The sequence below is a fragment of the Penicillium nucicola genome (genome assembly GCF_028828085.1).
Source record: "Penicillium nucicola strain IBT 29836 chromosome Unknown utg000002l, whole genome shotgun sequence".
NCBI lineage: Eukaryota > Fungi > Ascomycota > Eurotiomycetes > Eurotiales > Aspergillaceae > Penicillium > Penicillium nucicola.
Window position 1 is genome coordinate 3,157,821 of NW_026643126.1, and position 16,462 is coordinate 3,174,282.

The 16,462-nt window shown below is 47.6% G+C and overlaps 6 protein-coding genes across 6 annotated transcripts; 1 reads left to right on the top strand and 5 right to left on the bottom strand.

Annotated features, from left to right (window-relative positions):
• Window positions 1-52: 52 nt before the first annotated feature.
• On the bottom strand, window positions 53-1,167 carry N7511_002949 (S1/P1 nuclease; the record flags this gene model as incomplete). The annotated part of the gene is made up of 2 exons (XM_057125374.1): window positions 53-950; window positions 1,037-1,167. 2 exons carry the CDS (start codon window positions 1,165-1,167, stop codon window positions 53-55), a joined length of 1,029 nt encoding a protein of 342 aa, XP_056987533.1.
• A 1,757-nt stretch (window positions 1,168-2,924) lies between these two features.
• N7511_002950 (uncharacterized protein) lies at window positions 2,925-6,097 on the bottom strand (the record flags this gene model as incomplete). The annotated part of the gene is made up of 2 exons (XM_057125375.1): window positions 2,925-4,441; window positions 4,501-6,097. 2 exons carry the CDS (start codon window positions 6,095-6,097, stop codon window positions 2,925-2,927), a joined length of 3,114 nt encoding a protein of 1,037 aa, XP_056987534.1.
• A 420-nt stretch (window positions 6,098-6,517) lies between these two features.
• Window positions 6,518-8,494, bottom strand: N7511_002951 (uncharacterized protein; the record flags this gene model as incomplete). The annotated part of the gene is made up of 6 exons (XM_057125376.1): window positions 6,518-7,282; window positions 7,339-7,587; window positions 7,650-7,898; window positions 7,970-8,084; window positions 8,159-8,345; window positions 8,401-8,494. The coding sequence occupies 6 exons, from the start codon at window positions 8,492-8,494 to the stop codon at window positions 6,518-6,520; spliced, it is 1,659 nt and encodes a 552-aa protein (XP_056987535.1).
• A 581-nt stretch (window positions 8,495-9,075) lies between these two features.
• Window positions 9,076-10,770, bottom strand: N7511_002952 (uncharacterized protein; the record flags this gene model as incomplete). The annotated part of the gene is made up of 2 exons (XM_057125377.1): window positions 9,076-10,441; window positions 10,535-10,770. 2 exons carry the CDS (start codon window positions 10,768-10,770, stop codon window positions 9,076-9,078), a joined length of 1,602 nt encoding a protein of 533 aa, XP_056987536.1.
• Window positions 10,771-13,381: 2,611 nt separating this feature from the next.
• N7511_002953 (putative extracellular soluble lytic transglycosylase) lies at window positions 13,382-14,201 on the top strand (the record flags this gene model as incomplete). The annotated part of the gene is made up of 2 exons (XM_057125378.1): window positions 13,382-13,524; window positions 13,595-14,201. 2 exons carry the CDS (start codon window positions 13,382-13,384, stop codon window positions 14,199-14,201), a joined length of 750 nt encoding a protein of 249 aa, XP_056987537.1.
• A 158-nt stretch (window positions 14,202-14,359) lies between these two features.
• On the bottom strand, window positions 14,360-16,019 carry N7511_002954 (cytochrome P450; the record flags this gene model as incomplete). Its single annotated transcript, XM_057125379.1, has 6 exons — window positions 14,360-14,535; window positions 14,582-14,658; window positions 14,708-15,324; window positions 15,381-15,766; window positions 15,826-15,967; window positions 15,993-16,019. 6 exons carry the CDS (start codon window positions 16,017-16,019, stop codon window positions 14,360-14,362), a joined length of 1,425 nt encoding a protein of 474 aa, XP_056987538.1.
• Window positions 16,020-16,462: the final 443 nt, after the last annotated feature.

Sequence of the window (16,462 nt, forward strand, 5' to 3'; positions counted from 1 at the left end):
CGCTCAACAACTCCACCATGCTCTCACCAAGATTTATAAGTCCATATCCATCCTAATGCTTATGATCGCGCTTCTCCGAGCAGCATGATCCTTCCATCGCCGCCCTAGCAAGCTTAGCACGGCTCAAAGGACGAGCTTCAGGAAGAAGATCCAGACCCGACAGGTCCGGAGCCGCATCTCGGGTCATCTTGACAAGGCCCTCCAAATCACGCTTGGCAATCTTAGAAGAGTAGATCATGTTAAGCCAGTTACCCAAGCGGTAGCCACCCTTCGCAATCTGCAGCTCAATAGTTCCAATAGCCGAGTTGTAGTATGTTGGGTAGAGATCACCGGTCTGCAAAGCAGCAGCTCCATCGGGCATAACAACGGTGCAAACAAAAGCATTAGCATCCGAAGCCCAGCGAGTAGAAGTGGTGATAGCGTCGCTGATAGTATCTCCCGAGATCCAGCTAGCCGCCTCGGACTTGTAAGTTCCTGAATTAATTTCGCTGACCAGAGTCTTGGACCAGGTCAGTGCGTCTGCGAGTGAGCTGCCACCAATCAACGTCTGCGGCATGTAGGTATCCCAGTCCGCATGGAGGTTGTCGCTGTACCCTTGGTAGGTGACGTCGACGTCGTTTCCACCAACTTCGTAAGCCTCGTCATGCAGCGGTTGGGTAACATCGCCGAGGAAGTGCACAAGGAATCGGAGAGCTTCTGCGGTGTGGTCGCTGGTAAGTCGGGCATCGCTTACACGCTGGGTGTAGTTGGCGATGGCGGACACCAAGCACCCTGAGGTACCGCAGTCGCGCTCATAGTCGACATTGCAGGTCGTTGGGGGATTGTCCTCTGCATCGATAAAGTGGAATGGAGCGGACCATTTGCCTGCAGTGGTTGCGCGGTATGAATCAGCCCAAGAGGCAATGCTTGCCAAGTAGGAGCTAGAGGTATCGTTGAGAACACCTTGCGCCCTTGAAACTAGTTAGTTTTGGAATTTCAAATAGATAAATAGGTAAATCATGGTCGTGTTGCCATTCAAAGACCAATTCCTACTTACCATGCCGCTGTCTCGGAAGTAACATAGTTCTGGGCAACATATGCCACTGTAGCATGGCCTAGTGAGCCCCATGCATTGACTCCGGTCGCCGCGCTCAAAGCGACGAGAGCAATCTTGTTGATAGATGCCATCTGGACAAGATTGGGAAATTAATATCTGAGATTGCCTGGATGATCAGCGTAGAAGGAGGATGAGCAAGTCTTTCTGGTGCCTTTCCGGCGGCGAGGTCCTGTTTAAATAATTGAGTCCCCGCATTCTTCTCGGCGCATAAATCATTCGTTGCCTTAAGACCCTCAAATCAGACTAGAATGATATGCCGACCGACGTTACAGCAAGTGAATGTGCCCACGGGGATGTCTTCAGCGTCAAAGTGGCCTCTGAATGGTCACTTTTTTTCCAGGCGGATGAGTACGACTTCGCTCTTCCACCTATTGCAGCAGGGTCATCTTGTAAGATCTGCATGCAGGCAGCCGGAGACCATCGGCTTGCGCTCTAGAAGAAAATTGTGGCTCAACATCTGGCAGCGCATGTCTTATCTTATGAGCTTGATAGGTTTCTGAGGGCTAGCGCCCTTCTTGGCAGGGCACTAATGTGAGGGGTCGTTTGGCAGCCCTAACCAATCTTGGCGTGGGGATAGTATGTGGTGAAGAAACTACAGCGGGCTGTGAAGAATAGATTGTTGTATATTAACTGGGGGTTGGAGATAGTCCCACACGTGTCAAATTAGCTTAGCAAGGAACCGAATGTTCTAGGAAGCACATCTAATTCGCTCGCGCAATGCGGTGGTAGCGAAGCACATGTGATATAGGGATGTTATCACGGTTCCATGGTTAAAGTGACAATCAAGCCTTCGGAGCACTCCGACTTGCATAGAAGGCCCGAGGGACAGGGCAGAGCCATTTCCCTCTTTCGTCTCTTTGGAGAAAATATGTAAGACTAAAAAAACAGAAGAGATTTAACGACCTGGAAAAGGAATAGGCCGCATAAGGCAAGGCGTACAACTGATTACCAGAGTCTCTCAACTTACGGAATATGATCGAAATAGAGATCGAGAATCGAGTGCTGTAATAACTCAGCGACGGCTTAAGATAGTTCATAATCAGGTCAAACGCAAACGAGATCAGTGACAGATCGGTAGTCTTATCCTAAATAACAATTATTGCACTCTATAAAGGGCAACTTGTATAAAGATATGCCAAATAATGGATTATGACTGAATACAATTTCACTCAAACTTGCAATTCTTCATCAGTTGAGTGATCCTACGTGCTGCTATCGGTCGATCTTGGACCCTGTGGACCCTGAGACCGGGTGCGGGAGCTTCCCCGTCCTCGTATTGTTTGGGTGGCTCTGACCATGGACTGAGACTTCCCGACGTCTCTCAAGATGCTTCAAGTCGAATCACATTCGGATTTCTTCCCAGTGCGCATCACAGTCATCTGTTACACCTTTTCAAATCAACCTAATTGACAATCGGGAGTGTGCTACTTCTTTGTGCGATCAACTGGCGCAATGTCATCGCATCTGGCAGGGCCAGCTTGGCTACCAACGGCCAATGCAACAATCCTGCCATCTGAAGTTTGTGTCCATTTAACGGGACAAGGAGGTAAAACATTCCCCGGTGAGTCCCAGTTCAAAAGCTCCCGGATAATAGTGTCAAGATCGGGCAACCTCGGAACATTTCATGCTGGAATGCGAAGCCACCACCGAGTAATTGCAACACCGCAAACGCCAATTACGATCATTATCTTCATCGTCATTATAACCCATTAGCCAAAATTCCGGCGTCGGATTCTTATTAATGGATAAATGGATCAATGTGAGCTATGTCTACAAAACAAGACAAGTATTCTCCCAGTAAGCGAGGGAAATAGATAAGAATTCTCATTTAAATATCCATGAGTCTGAAATGAACCGTGAAATCAAAAGGCCCAGCTTCCAATCTGTGACCCTCGAAAGGACCAGGACCACAACTAGCCGTGCCGATTCCATGATGCGCAAGGTCGATATTCAATTCAGTCTCATCCTTAAGCTCAGATAGCTCATGTGGATGTTTCGCCCCGTCAAGCTCCGCAATGCTGTATTTCCGCAACGAGAAATTAAACGGCGTATCCATCATAGCCTCAATACCAGGGAACGTTACATCTGCACCAGCAGACGCAGAATAAGAGGTATCTGGAGGCGAAGAATGAAGCCGAGCCCAATGTGTATCCATGCGATTACCGTTCTCCTGAGGCCATTCATATGGTGTCTGAAGACCAGTTTCAAGAGATGCCGTGTATGTGCCGAATCGGGAAGCGCTCTTTTTGTCACGGTAGGATTCTCCAGGACCCCTGCCGAACCAGGTAGCTGCGTCATAGCGACGGGGTAATCGGAGGGTGAGGCCAAGTCTGGGAATGTATTTTGGATGCGTGCCGGTGAAGTCGCCTTTGACGTGGAGAGTAACGGATGACTCGGTGATTGTGTATTTGAGTGTTGCTTCCATTGCCCACTCTAGCACCGTGGGCGCGACTCGGACATTCGTTGTGATAGAAACGCTTCCATTGTCATTTACTTGCCATGTTGCTGATTTGATCAGCATGCGAGTGCTCTGTATGCGGAAGCGTTCCCATTCAACAAAGGGACCTGCTGGTCCGAGATCGTTCTGCGTCATGGGGCGGTATATTCCTAATTGTGGCCCGCTGCGTAGAATCTTGCCTGCATCTGTGGACCACGACAGGTTACCCCTGATGATGTCGTAGGTAAATTGAGAGGAAAAGCCAGTTGAGGCGATGTGTAATTTGCCCAGGCTTTCGCAAATAGACAGTGGAGAGCTTTTTGAGCTCAAAGCTGCAGGAAGTGATAGTTTCTGTCGCTCGTGTAGTGCAATCTGGGCCCAGGCAATCTCATGTCCACTTGGTGCCCAAGCTGTAGCCTCTCTTAGACAAAATCTGATGGTCAACCAGGTTGGCTCAGAGGTAAGCTTTACACCTTCTGGGAGCTCAATCAAAGTAGACGCTCCAGGGTTAACAAGCGGCAATTTTAACGCTGCTGGTTTCGTGCTTCCGGTTTCCCCGACGAGATGCCATGTCACGGCCAGATGATCAAGAGTGCTGAAGTCGTAATGGTTCATCACTTGCAAATGCTTACCAGTCTTATTTAGTCTCACTGTGACTGGCTCGATGGCTTTCTTGTACTCGGTCAAGCCAGGAGTAGGCGTGTGATCGGAATACACCATCCCGTCAAGAATGAAGTCCGCATCATTGGGTTCGTCTTTGAAATCACCGCCATAAGCATAGTAAGACGTGTCACCTTCTCTCTTCAGAAGCCCATGGTTGCACCATTCCCAAATGAAGCCTCCTTGTAAAAGCTTTTCACTGCGGTAGGCTTCGATGTACTCCTTCAAACCTCCCGGCCCGTTACCCACTAATAGCAAGCGTCAGAAGGTGTCGCAAGAACATGTTAGTTTCGGCTCTTCAACTTACTGGCATGACCATACTCGCATTGAATCAAAGGCTTATCGCTTTTCTCAGCAACATGCTTTTTGAGTGCGTCCACACTCCAGTACATGGTAGAGTAAAGATCGGCACTGAGAGCTTCCCTGTCTCCCTCATAGTGAACTAGACGAGTCGTGTCCGCATCTTTGATCCACTCGTACATACTGACATGATTTCTTCCGTAGAATGCCTCATTTCCGAGCGACCACATAATAACACAAGGGAAGTTTTTGAATCGCTCAACTAGTTGCGTCGCGCGATCGAGGTAGGCATCTTTCCATTCCGGGTTATCGGAAGTCCATTTCTTGGCCATTTTGTAAGACATTTCTTGGATTTCATATTCAGTCATGAGATGTTGGTTCGGAATGTTAGATCGTTCGACTGGATCAAAGCCATGGCACTCGAGATCCGCTTCAGCCATCACATAGAGACCAAGCTCATCGCAGACTTCGTAGAGTCGGGGGTCATTTGGCTGATGAGAGCATCGCAGAGCATTGATGTTGTGTTTCTTCATCAGAATTAGATCTGCTCGCATATTTTCATATGGCACCGCCCGACCATAGAGATGGTGGTGCTCATGGCGGTTGACGCCATACAAGATGATTGGCTTCCAATTGACCAGGAAGTTTGAGTTGCTGATCTCGATGCGTCGGAAACCAATGCGTTGGGGAATTGTTCTCTGATTGAAAGAGATAAGTAAGGTATACAGGTCAGGACTCTCAGCCGACCACAATTTCAAGTCACTATTGGACACTTCAATGATACCCGAATCGGATGATGGAAATTCCGATTCATGTAGTAGCTTGCCATCCGGGTGATACAGCTTGATCTGGACGTTGCGATCTTCTCCTTGTACTTTGACCCCAGTGATCATTCTACCAACTGTATTATCCTTTGTAGGATTCTCAATCGTGGCAACGGCACTGAAGTCAACAATCGAGACGACCGGAAAGGAAAGCAAGCCAACATCCCGAAAGATGCCACTGAGAAGCCATTGATCCTGACGCTCAATATACGACCCATCACAAAATTCGTACACACGAACCGCGACCGTATTAACGGCACCAGGCGCGGCAAGCATCTGAGTGATATCAAACTCACTCGGGTTTCGAGACCCCTGGGAGTAGCCGACAAGTTTGTCATTGACCCAGAGGTGAAATGCGCTGTCTACTCCCTCAAAGCGGATGCGAATTTGCTGCCCTGTCCATCTCTCAGGCGTTAAAAACTTTCTCCAGTACGATCCTGTCTCATTGAGAACTGGCACCTCGGGAGGATTGACATGGAATGGATAATTGACGTTGGTGTACGTCGGATGAGAGTATCCCTGCAGCTGCCACATTCCCGGGACTTTGATGTCATCCCAGCTCATGGGGTTTACGGAGGACCATTCTGGAGCCTCAAAGGGTGATGCATCATGTCTGAACTTCCAAGTGCCGTTGAGAGACACGTATTCACTCTTGTCGCGGTTAAAAGTGCGTGCGGCTTCTTCTGAGGTGTATGAATAGAAGTGGGCTCGTGGTGGGAGAGTCCCTTTGTGGATGACCTTGAGGTTGTTCCAGTCGGGGAGCTCCTTTGGAAATGACATGATCGAGGACTCTGATCTCAGTGAGGTTAGAGGAACACTGAGGACATGCCGGGGACAAGAGACCACAAGATAAGGACAAACTCCGGCGGGGCTAAGACTGCTCCAGGCTCGTAACGTGGCACGATTCCGGCAATTCAGTCTATTTCTCCGGGTGACAACACTGCGATGTACAGTGTTGTAGTGGGGAGAGCTGCAGGAGGACAAGGATAAAGGGCGGGGTTTTAATCCGAAGGCGTTTTTAGTTCCAATTTGTATATCGAATCGGCGAGAATGCCGATGGATCTGTACTGTGCGTTGTTTTGACTGGTAAATCTTTTATTTACGTTTTGGAATTCGAAAAATCACAATAGACGTCTACTATTGAAACACGAAACAGGCTGCAAGCACAAACACCTCCCATTTCTCACAAATATCGCATTATTAGCAAGTGTACGCGAACTCGAATGTGATCTTGGGTACACCAGTAAAGTTAGAGGGTACAATATAAGAGATGTTGTAAACACGATTGTCCTCCACGCTGGTGCCATAGATCACAGGCTGTTTCTCTAGACCGTCGGCGTTGATGGTGACATCGAGACAAGGAAGCTCCTCAAGGCCTCCAACAACTTTCTTCTTGATGAGAGTCCAACTTGGCGGCAGTTGCGCCAGCGCAAACGTGAAAATATCAGTTCCATCCTGGGTGGTATTGGGGTAAGATATCTCCAGGCTGTTAGGTCCAGCGACAGCGTGAATAGTTGAAGCTGTCGGATATAGAGAAAACAAGGCCATATATGGATGAGGCGTATGATTTTTATCACCAGCCCACTGTACGATAGCCGGGACATATTGCTCGCCACGATTGACAGTCTCTGAGACTTTTTCAGCACCGATCATGAGAGGAGCGCTAATCCACGAAGTGACGACCCGGACTTCGGCATCGGCACCAAGGGCATCAGGAACCTTTTTGGTGATCATTCGTTCCCCATCCCAGCTTCCTTTGGATGCCAGCCATTTGGAGTCTTTTTTGGAGATATGATCTGCAACTACGTCAATGACCAGTGCCAATGCTGCACCCTGTGCCACATCGTACAGCAGATCCGACTCCATTTTCACGGGCTGAGGCCCGCCATAGCCGTATAGACCCCACCAGAAGTAGTCGATGACTGCCGAGTTAGACACTAGATCACGGGTGTAGGCCCGATCATACTATTCAAAGTGCGTTGTTAGTTGAAGTAGTGATCCCTGTCACGAGAAAGACATACCGGTCCTACCATATTGGCCAGGTAGGGATTATAATGAGCAGCAATATCTGCCCATAGATCCGTCAGAATTGTTTTGGCATTCTTGGTCATGGCAGCATCCTTGGGTCCGTATTTTATGACACCGGCGAGCGCCCAGGTATCCATTCCGTAGTAGGTGGGTGCATTATATTCTGACAGCACGTTTGAGCCTGTCGACTGGAAGAGCTCCAGGATAGCACTGCCCTGGTCATTGGCGTAGTCAATGAAAGTCTGTAGACTCTGTTAGTTTATCATACTGTAGTTTGCAGATCGACACATCTCTAGTCATATACCTGATTGTTACGACGCTCGCCAATCCAAGAAATGTACCATGCGCGCATTATGGCCGGATTGGAATATGCTGGTGTCAGGTTGTCGCCTTCTGGGTAGGATCCATTTCGGCGCATGGAACCAACAGCTGCAATCTCCAGGGTGTCCTCGATACGCGATACAAGGCTTTCGCCTAGCAGATCGGAGAATTCCTCTACGATTTGCACGAGCTGTGTCCCGATGAATTCTCTCCAATTTGGGTCGTAGGTGTCCTTGAAATAGCCATGTATTAGTTAATTCTCTTTCTTTCTTTAAATCATTATAAGGAATTGGAATCACAAACATAGATTTTCGGCGGGTACAAGTCCGAGTCCGGAGTTGGATAGGGCTCGTCCGGAGAAAGCTTGAATGTACCATACCAAGCCGAATCATAACTCTCAGCCATCTGGCATGTCAGGCTGGGGAATTTGAGTTAGCTTTGAACACGCAGAAGTCTCAATTGAGCTATCACTGTTGCTTTAGGTCCTCTTACATGTTCTCAATTGCTGCTTTGGCGTTGCCTAGGTCATTTCCCTTGTTTCGATAAAGTAGACCAGCAGTATACCATGCTGTAAATCTAGTTGACCATGGACCATTGTCTGAATATAAGATGTACTTGTACGAATCATCCCAGCGTTTGTCGTTGACGTCCATGGACCAGTCAAACAGGTCCTGTGCGTCTGAAAAATGATTTTATTAACGTTGCTCAAAATTCAAGATTTTGGTAATATTCACTTTTGGTCAGAGCTTTTGTTATCTTGGCGGCTGAGGCGCTGGTGGCTGCAATCGCACCAATGAATGCATATTGAGCGAGGTTGTTCAATCTCATGCTGGCTGTGAATATTTCCAAAGCAGCGAGAGCGAAACTGATTAATATCATTCCATCATGGAGCGGGGTCAATGAATTTAAATGGGTCATTACGCGTTGAATATCATCTTATAGTGAGCTAACGTTTCTAGTGACAGCCATTGAGGCTGCTCGGCAAAATCCCGGCTAATCCCCCGCACTTCACCGGTGAAATGTCCGAAGGCCTATCGCCTTTTTCTTTTTGGTATCTGGCTATGCCAAATCAATTGATTGTTGCTTCCGTTTAGGTCCGTTTGTTAGAATTTCACCGGTCATCTCCTGGGTGAAACATTGATTCCAAGAAGGTCTAACCGGGCGGCAGCTACATGGGACCCGCTACAGCACAACCTTCCTCTTACTTGGTCTTGGACGCCGGTGTATTGATTGCCGTATCGAGTGACTGAAAGTATCATGAAATAGATTTGTTATACCTTTCTAGTCGGCACATATCCCTCTGAAAAAGATATCATTGGATCACAGAGTAAAAGAATCGAGCTAAAAGCAAAATGGATAAGAGGGAAAAGAGAAACAGATAAAATCACTGAGAGCAGACACAATATTGATCACAGATCTTCCTTGACCACTCTGCTATCAACTACTGCTCGATCTTTCATAGTCTCACCTAATTTCTTCTCCGCTAGCGATGCTGTGACTTCAACCAACTTATCCCCGTACTCCTCTCCATCCAAGATCACAGCAGTCTCTTCCAAGCTTAGATTGCCGGTCTCAACAAACAGGAAATAGACCACCACAAGCTCAAAGGCCAACCAAACATCATAGGTGATGTAGAATTTCCACTTGCTATTTGTAACACCGATGGGGTTCACATATTGGTTGAAAATCCCCGCAAGCGCAACAAATAGATTGTAAAGAACAAGTCCCCGCGCGCGCAGGTCAAAGGGCAAGATCTCAATGCAGTACGTGACCTGCAGCGGCGTCCAGCCAAGGGAGAAAAAGAAGTTGTAAAGGAAGATCATGGCTAGAACACCCTTAGCATAGCCATCACCTCCAGTTCCATCAAGTGCGGTCCTCTTCTCGTACGTGGCTTCAAGTGCCGTCCAGACAATATACACTGCTAGAATCCCTCCAGTGGAGATAAGAAATAGAGTCCGTCGACCGAATCTGTTCATCAGCGCGGCGAAAACAAGACTCCAGATCATCCCCCACAGCGTCAGGAGTGCATTGATCAGTGTCTGGGTGCTTTCTGCCGTATATCCAATCGAGTCGAGAATGAGGGTGAGATAATACGAAATCAGGCCGTTTCCGCTCCATTGCGAGAAGAATCCCACGGACAGAATGATAAAAAAACGCCTGATGTTTCCTTTATTCTGGAAGAAGGTCAAGTAAGAGGTATTTTGTCTGGCTTCATGCTCAAGTTGAAGGGCTGTGCGGATTTCCTCCATCTCTAGTGTGACGAGTGGATCAGAGTCATCTCCGTTGGCATGGTATTTGCAAATCAACTTTCTAGCCTCCTCATCGCGTTCCTGGCTGATGAGCCATCGGGGCGATTCCTCGATGAAAAAGCAGAGTCCGATTTGAATCACGCTGGATAGACCCTGCAGCAGGGAAGGGATGCGCCATGCCCAGGTGCTGTCGATACGGAAGGTTCCATATGTAATCCATGCAGCAACAAGTGCACCCAGATTCCACAGGCTGTTGTAGATGGCCACTTGCGGGCCCTGCTGTCGAGGGAAAGCCAGCTCCAAGAGAAGGAGTGGGGCCGCGGTGATATTTAGGACAAGGCCCATACCGATGATTCCACGAGCAGCGATGAACATGCCCACATTCTGAGCTGCAGCTTGCAACGCAACTCCAATCATGAGAATGAAAGCGCCGACGAAAAGCACCGGGCGGCGTCCAAACTTGTCGCAGCTATAGGCGCAGACGGGCATCGTGATAAGCTGGCCGACATTCTGGATCGCATTTAGTCTGGTTTATAATGTCAGTTCAATTTCGTTGCTTCGTTGAAGGTCCCTCGTGCTTGCAGGTTCAACCATGACAGCCAGTACGGATGCTACTTACAGGCCGAGTTCAGAAGCTCCAGGATTGTTGAAAGAGTTTTGCCAGGTGTTAAGGGACTGAAGACCATTCATCATGGAGCCATCATATCCAGTTGCATAACTCGAAATTTGAAAAATGGCAAGCATAAAGTTGAGCTTGATGATGCCAGAGTTGGTAAACCATAATCGTCCAGTGCGTTGGCCTGCGATCGCACCAACTGTATACGGCGACTCGGTATCTGGTGTAGAGGGTGCCATGTTATAAGTTTACCAAGACAGCAACTCGAGGTAAGAGCAGGTCCTTCCCGGTGGATATTGATCTGGCGAGACCCAATGTGTGAGTCTCAGATGTAGGCCTCGCTCACCTCACATTACTGGGATATCAATCATATATCAGAGACCTGTCTTGGCAATAACGCCACAGAAAGCGTGGCATTTCTAGCATCCTGGTCATTTCAAGCGCTCTCGGGGTAAGAGACTGTAATTCACTGGCTCATTCTAAAGCTTCGCGATAAAGAACCCTGAGGGCTGTTTTTAGCGCTCAATTTTGATTTGTGACTCTTCCGACAGTCTAAGCAAGACAATTCGTCGAATCCTATTTGATGCGAAGCACGAGTGGGTTATGCTGGAGTTTCGCCGGATTTCGCCGGGTTCGCCGGTCTGCTAACTATTCTTGGCTTGGTGAAAGATTAGCAGGTTGGCTTGTATCAATGAGAGACACTTCCTCTATAGATGGGTAATCTGAAGAACATTTGAATACCGAATTACTGACCCAGGAATCAAGCGCGAGTAAGTGGCAGCCCCGAATTCATGTGATTCTACGCTCGCTCACCCTGCTCCTGCTTCATCCTGTTCTCATTTCTTACGTATCTTAGACATAAAGCAATGGAATTGAAGATTCAATATCAAATTATCTCAGTTATCAGGTGAGGTTGGAAAGGTTACTTATGATAGCCACCATAGCATAACGGTCTTATCCCCTTAAATATACAGAAAGGCCTTTGTATGTCTGTCGGATACCCTAATCAGACTCCGTCTCCCATGAATCCTCGCTCTCCTTCTCTTTCTCTTCTTGACTCTGGGGTTGCGTGGCAATCAAGGCCTCAAACCAGGCTCTGGTCATCTGTTTTTCTAGTGCTGTAAGGCTGCTGTCCCTTTGAGCTTTCTCTTCGTGTCGAATTACATGACATCGGAGGTGGTTTGTATCACACAAAGCTTTCTGTCAATAAATTAACGATCTCCTTTCTAACCACTCAAGACTTTCGGAAATATTGACTCGATTTCTGAGACATCCGCTGAAGTGACAAAAGACCTCACCGCAACGAACAACGATGTTTCCTTCTGTGTCCTATCACAATAGTTCATAAATGATTGATTAATACAATTCAATACTTTGATCAAGCTTCATCTAAAGTGACTACCCCTCTCCCAGAACGGGAGTTCAAGTTCCCGGGCAGCCCTCGGCGAAGGTACTCATTGTACGCTGCGCAGTTGGCGATGAAGTCGAATTTACTTCCCATACTTCGGGCAGACTATCAAATGGAGGGGTTTTTTGATGGAGTAGTCTCCTCAAAAAGAGCACTTGGATATGTGGTAAAGTGGTATGAGTTGAAGGATAGAAAATCGACGACCAAAAAGTCAACAGAGAAATACCTAGTCTTTATCTACTAAAAGAGGCCGATACCAATTGAACAGGGAAGCTGAGATTTTGACGAAAGTGAAATTGTCCAGAGAGGTGTGTGTCCAATGCTAGAGGAGAATCCAAAGGGGGAATTATTGACTTGGGAAGAAGCGAGCGACATAAGTAGTTCTGTTGTCATTGTGGGAAATATGTGCCTATAGCCAAAGTTTGCGCCTATACTCATGCTATAGCTACTAGAAACACAATTTTGATAATAACCTTATAAAACATAAGCTTACCAATAAGGCCATTTCTTCGTACATGGACTACTATACGATTGAGAGATTGTGCCAATCTTTCCGTTCTAGGGATGCTATTTGATGCCTATTAATATGCAGCTATTAGGTCATGGGCAAGACGCTGGCTATGGGTCAGCTCGGTGGAGTTGCTGCAGGAATCATTACTCGGAATACCGCCCTTGACATGCATGAAATTCAGCTTTGGTAAATGTCTGAAACCCTCTGGGCTGCCGGGTTTTCTACTTGTATTTGTTATGATTTATCGATAAAGAAGATTTTCGGAAAGATCTGCAATGTTGGAAGCATTTTATTATGAAAGAACTTACACAAAGCAATACTTGTGAAAAGTATCATTGAATGTTTGATCGAATATTCTTACACTACTAAATGTAACTCTGAGCTGCAGTCGAACTTTCCACTGCAGATTCGCACTCACTTTCTACTTTCAGAAACACGTTGACCGATTCGTACAAGATCGACAGGGCAATTGTATCCGAAACCGCCGCCAATGTTGACAACCAATAAGCTGCTCAGTATATGTCCCTCAAAATCAAGCTAGACCCCGGATTCCGGTGAGCAGTCTGAGCCCGCACCGTTCAGTGGAGTCCTCTGCATATGGGACCCTGGGGGCGCAACTGACCAAACACCGATGTCTTCACATTTACCTAAGTAGGAAATACACCATACCTAATTCAGGAAGTGGTTCATTGAGTTCTCTCCCCCTTTCGACATGTGGCTGTCTCTTTTGAGAAACTCCTATCGAGTTATGTGGTATTGAGCTATGTGATGAGCTGAAACAACTTTGGCAGGTTACATCGAATAAAGGAGAGAAACAGCTTACTGAATCATAGGTTAATATGCATCTGAAGACTATTAATTCAAGGTATTTCCCGGGTCATCCCTCAATATTCACTTCATTCGGCCCCATAAGAAAGAATCAATATCAAAGATGACCAACCTCCACCCCATCGCTCTGGCAACCCTCCTTCTAGCAGCCCTATCAACAGCCCAGTCCGCAAACCCAGGTCTAGGAGCCAACCCCAAAGCCAAAGGAGCAACCTCCGATGTTACCTCAACCACAGGTCCAAACGGGTAAGCACCATATCCCTCCAACCCCAACCCCAACCCAACATCAACATCAACATCCCTAACAAGCGCCCAGATCGGAAGACTGGCTAAACACAGGCCTAACCACCAACGGCTGGAACCCACCCTTCCTCTCCATAAACGACATCTACCACATCACCCTAGAAACCTTCTACAACGGAATCGGCGCCCCCTGCCAACAATACGACACCTACTTCCAAAGCGCAGCATCAAAGTACAGCGTGGACCCCGTGTTTCTAGCCGTGATCGCCATGCAAGAATCGTCCTGCAACGCAGACGCCGGCGGACCCACGCCCGGCTTGATGCAAGTATCCTGCGAAAACTACCCCAACGGTCAATGCACGAGCTCGATCCAGGATAATGTCGATGCAGGCACGAACTACCTCTCCTCGCAGCTGGATGCGGCCGGCGGGAATGCTATCAAGGCTTTCGGGTCTTATAATGGGTGGTTTACTAGCGGGAGTGGGCTGAATGGGAATAAGGGCCTTACGCGCGATTATCCTTGTTCGGAGGAGGGTCGAGCGAACGGCGAACCGCAGAATTTGGATTACTTGCATCAGGTTATGAATGGGTGGTTGATGGGGTTGGATGCCTATGGGGATGATAGTTGGATTGGGATTTACAAGTGTGATCAGTCTTGTGGGGATGGGAGTCTGTGCTAGATCTGACTTTTGGCTTGGTTAGTGTCTGATATGAGACCTTAGTGAGGAAGATTAATCTGGTTATTTAAAGTCTCGTCAATTGGTTTTTTTATCCAAAAAGGTTCTTCCTGTGATTTAAATTGATCAGTAATGTAATAGGCCTGTTTCTCATAGGAACATCAAGTCTCAATGAGACAACGATGACCCTGTGGAGCCATCAAGAAAAAAGACTCCATGATCATGTCATTTTCTGACATTCCCTCTTTCTTCGAAGGTCGAGCATCGGGTAAAGCTCTGAAGAAAAGCGCGGTAGCCAGACGAAGCTCCATGCGTGCTAGATGAATACCCAGGCAAACTACAAAAGTTAGAGCTAATCATAAATCTGAAAAATACAGTCTTACTTCGTGATCCACCACCGAAAGGCAAAGAGGCATCTTTCATTTCCTTGGTTGGGGTTTCCCATCTCTCTGGATTGAAACTGTACCACTTAGTACCGGGCCCGGAACTTCTAGGAGCTTTGGACTCACCTGTCCGGGTCTGAGAAAATAGAAGGGTCTCGGTGGAGACTGTGAGACTGTGTTGACACCGTGATTCCTCCTGGCAGGGAATATCCACAGAACTCGGCTCCCTCTGTCGGCACCGCGCGAGGCAATCCAAAAGGAACGGCCGTATATAGCCGCAAAGATTCCGTGATGACATTGTTGAGATAAGGCAGGTATCTGAGGTCTTTGTCTCTAACGGGCTCGGGGATTCCCATCAACTCAGCAACAAGCTTTTCTCGCACGCGGCTATCGTTGGAAACAGCATAGCTTAAATAAGTCATGGTGACAGCAGTGGTATCACTTCCTGCGACAATGAATCCCTGAGCCTCCTGCCGAATATCTTCATATGTCAATCCATTTTTCTCCGTGTCGAACAATTTAGTGAGCAGGGTTGGTTTGGGATCTGATGGATTTTCCGCAATGAGAGATCGATAACGATCCACTGACTGGGCAGCATACATCCTCAGTCGCTTGCCTGCCTGTATACCCTCTTGAATCATCGGCAAAGGGGCATAGCCGGCAAGTTTCATCAGACGTGGGAAACTTGTCCGTATGGCCGCGTATGATGCCAACCGTTCCATGTCCATAATGTATTGGTTTTTCTGTGGTTGTACTTTGCATTAGCGCAGGCCTCATAATATCGATGCTATCCACAAACTTTTCCTGCCTCGAGCATACGGAAGGAGTCGCCAAAGCTAAGTTCACCAATGATGTCCGTTGCCATGAATAACCACCATTTGAAAACATCAGCAACACCCCGTGATTCTATCTCCTGTTTCATTCTGGAGATAGTGAGGTTGATTCTATCCGCGATGAGTGGCTCGAATCGAGTAATTGAGGAATCGGAGATGGGCGATGCTAGAAGACGGCGGTGCACGGCATGGAACTTGGGATCTACGGTCGAGAACACGTTGTGCACGGAGTTGTTCACCAGATTGCGATACCACACGGTTTTGAGGAACCGACTGTTGGTTTTGTGGATTTCTTTGACGGCAGCCGTATCACATATATCAACCATGTCTGGACAAACCCGGACAATAGGGCCTCGGGGGAAATGATGTCAGTATCTTACTGGGCTTGGAACCTGGTTTATTGGCGCTCACCATATTCTTCATGAAGTTGGTGAATGTACATGGGAGCGCTTCCCTTCATCCAATAATACGTGTAGATCACTCCTGTCCATTTCGATATCTCAGGGCCGGGGATATGCGATGTGCCATTAGTGAGTCTTTGATATATGATCGTCTAGAATGGCGCTCCAGTCAGTCACTTTTGAGACGAAGTAGCGAATGAGCATTAAGGTAGAGCCTACCAAACAGCTAATCCCAACTAAAGTAGATATCCAGTGGCTGAGAAGAAACGAAGGCGAGATTTCGTGAAGCGACAGCATTATGCAGGCTCGGGCCCAAGATAAATCTTGCTAGTCTTGCAAAGGGAGTCATGGCGGCCTCTTTATACGTGGATCTGCCCTGTTGTTATCGTAGTCGGGCGCCTTGAGCTCCGATTTACCGATGCATCGCATCGGTCATTGGGGAACGGGCGAAGGCGGGGGATTGGCAAAGCCCCGTGGATCCGCTTCAAGAACTGCAAATCAGCTTGTGCTTGTGCATTCACAGCCAATACGGAATTCATGTTATTGGCTATTGCATACAGCTTCCATGACACGAAGCTTTATGTTTTCACCTGCCCCTGATACATAAGCAAAGCATAAACATCCTCGAAATTTACGGTTATACAATA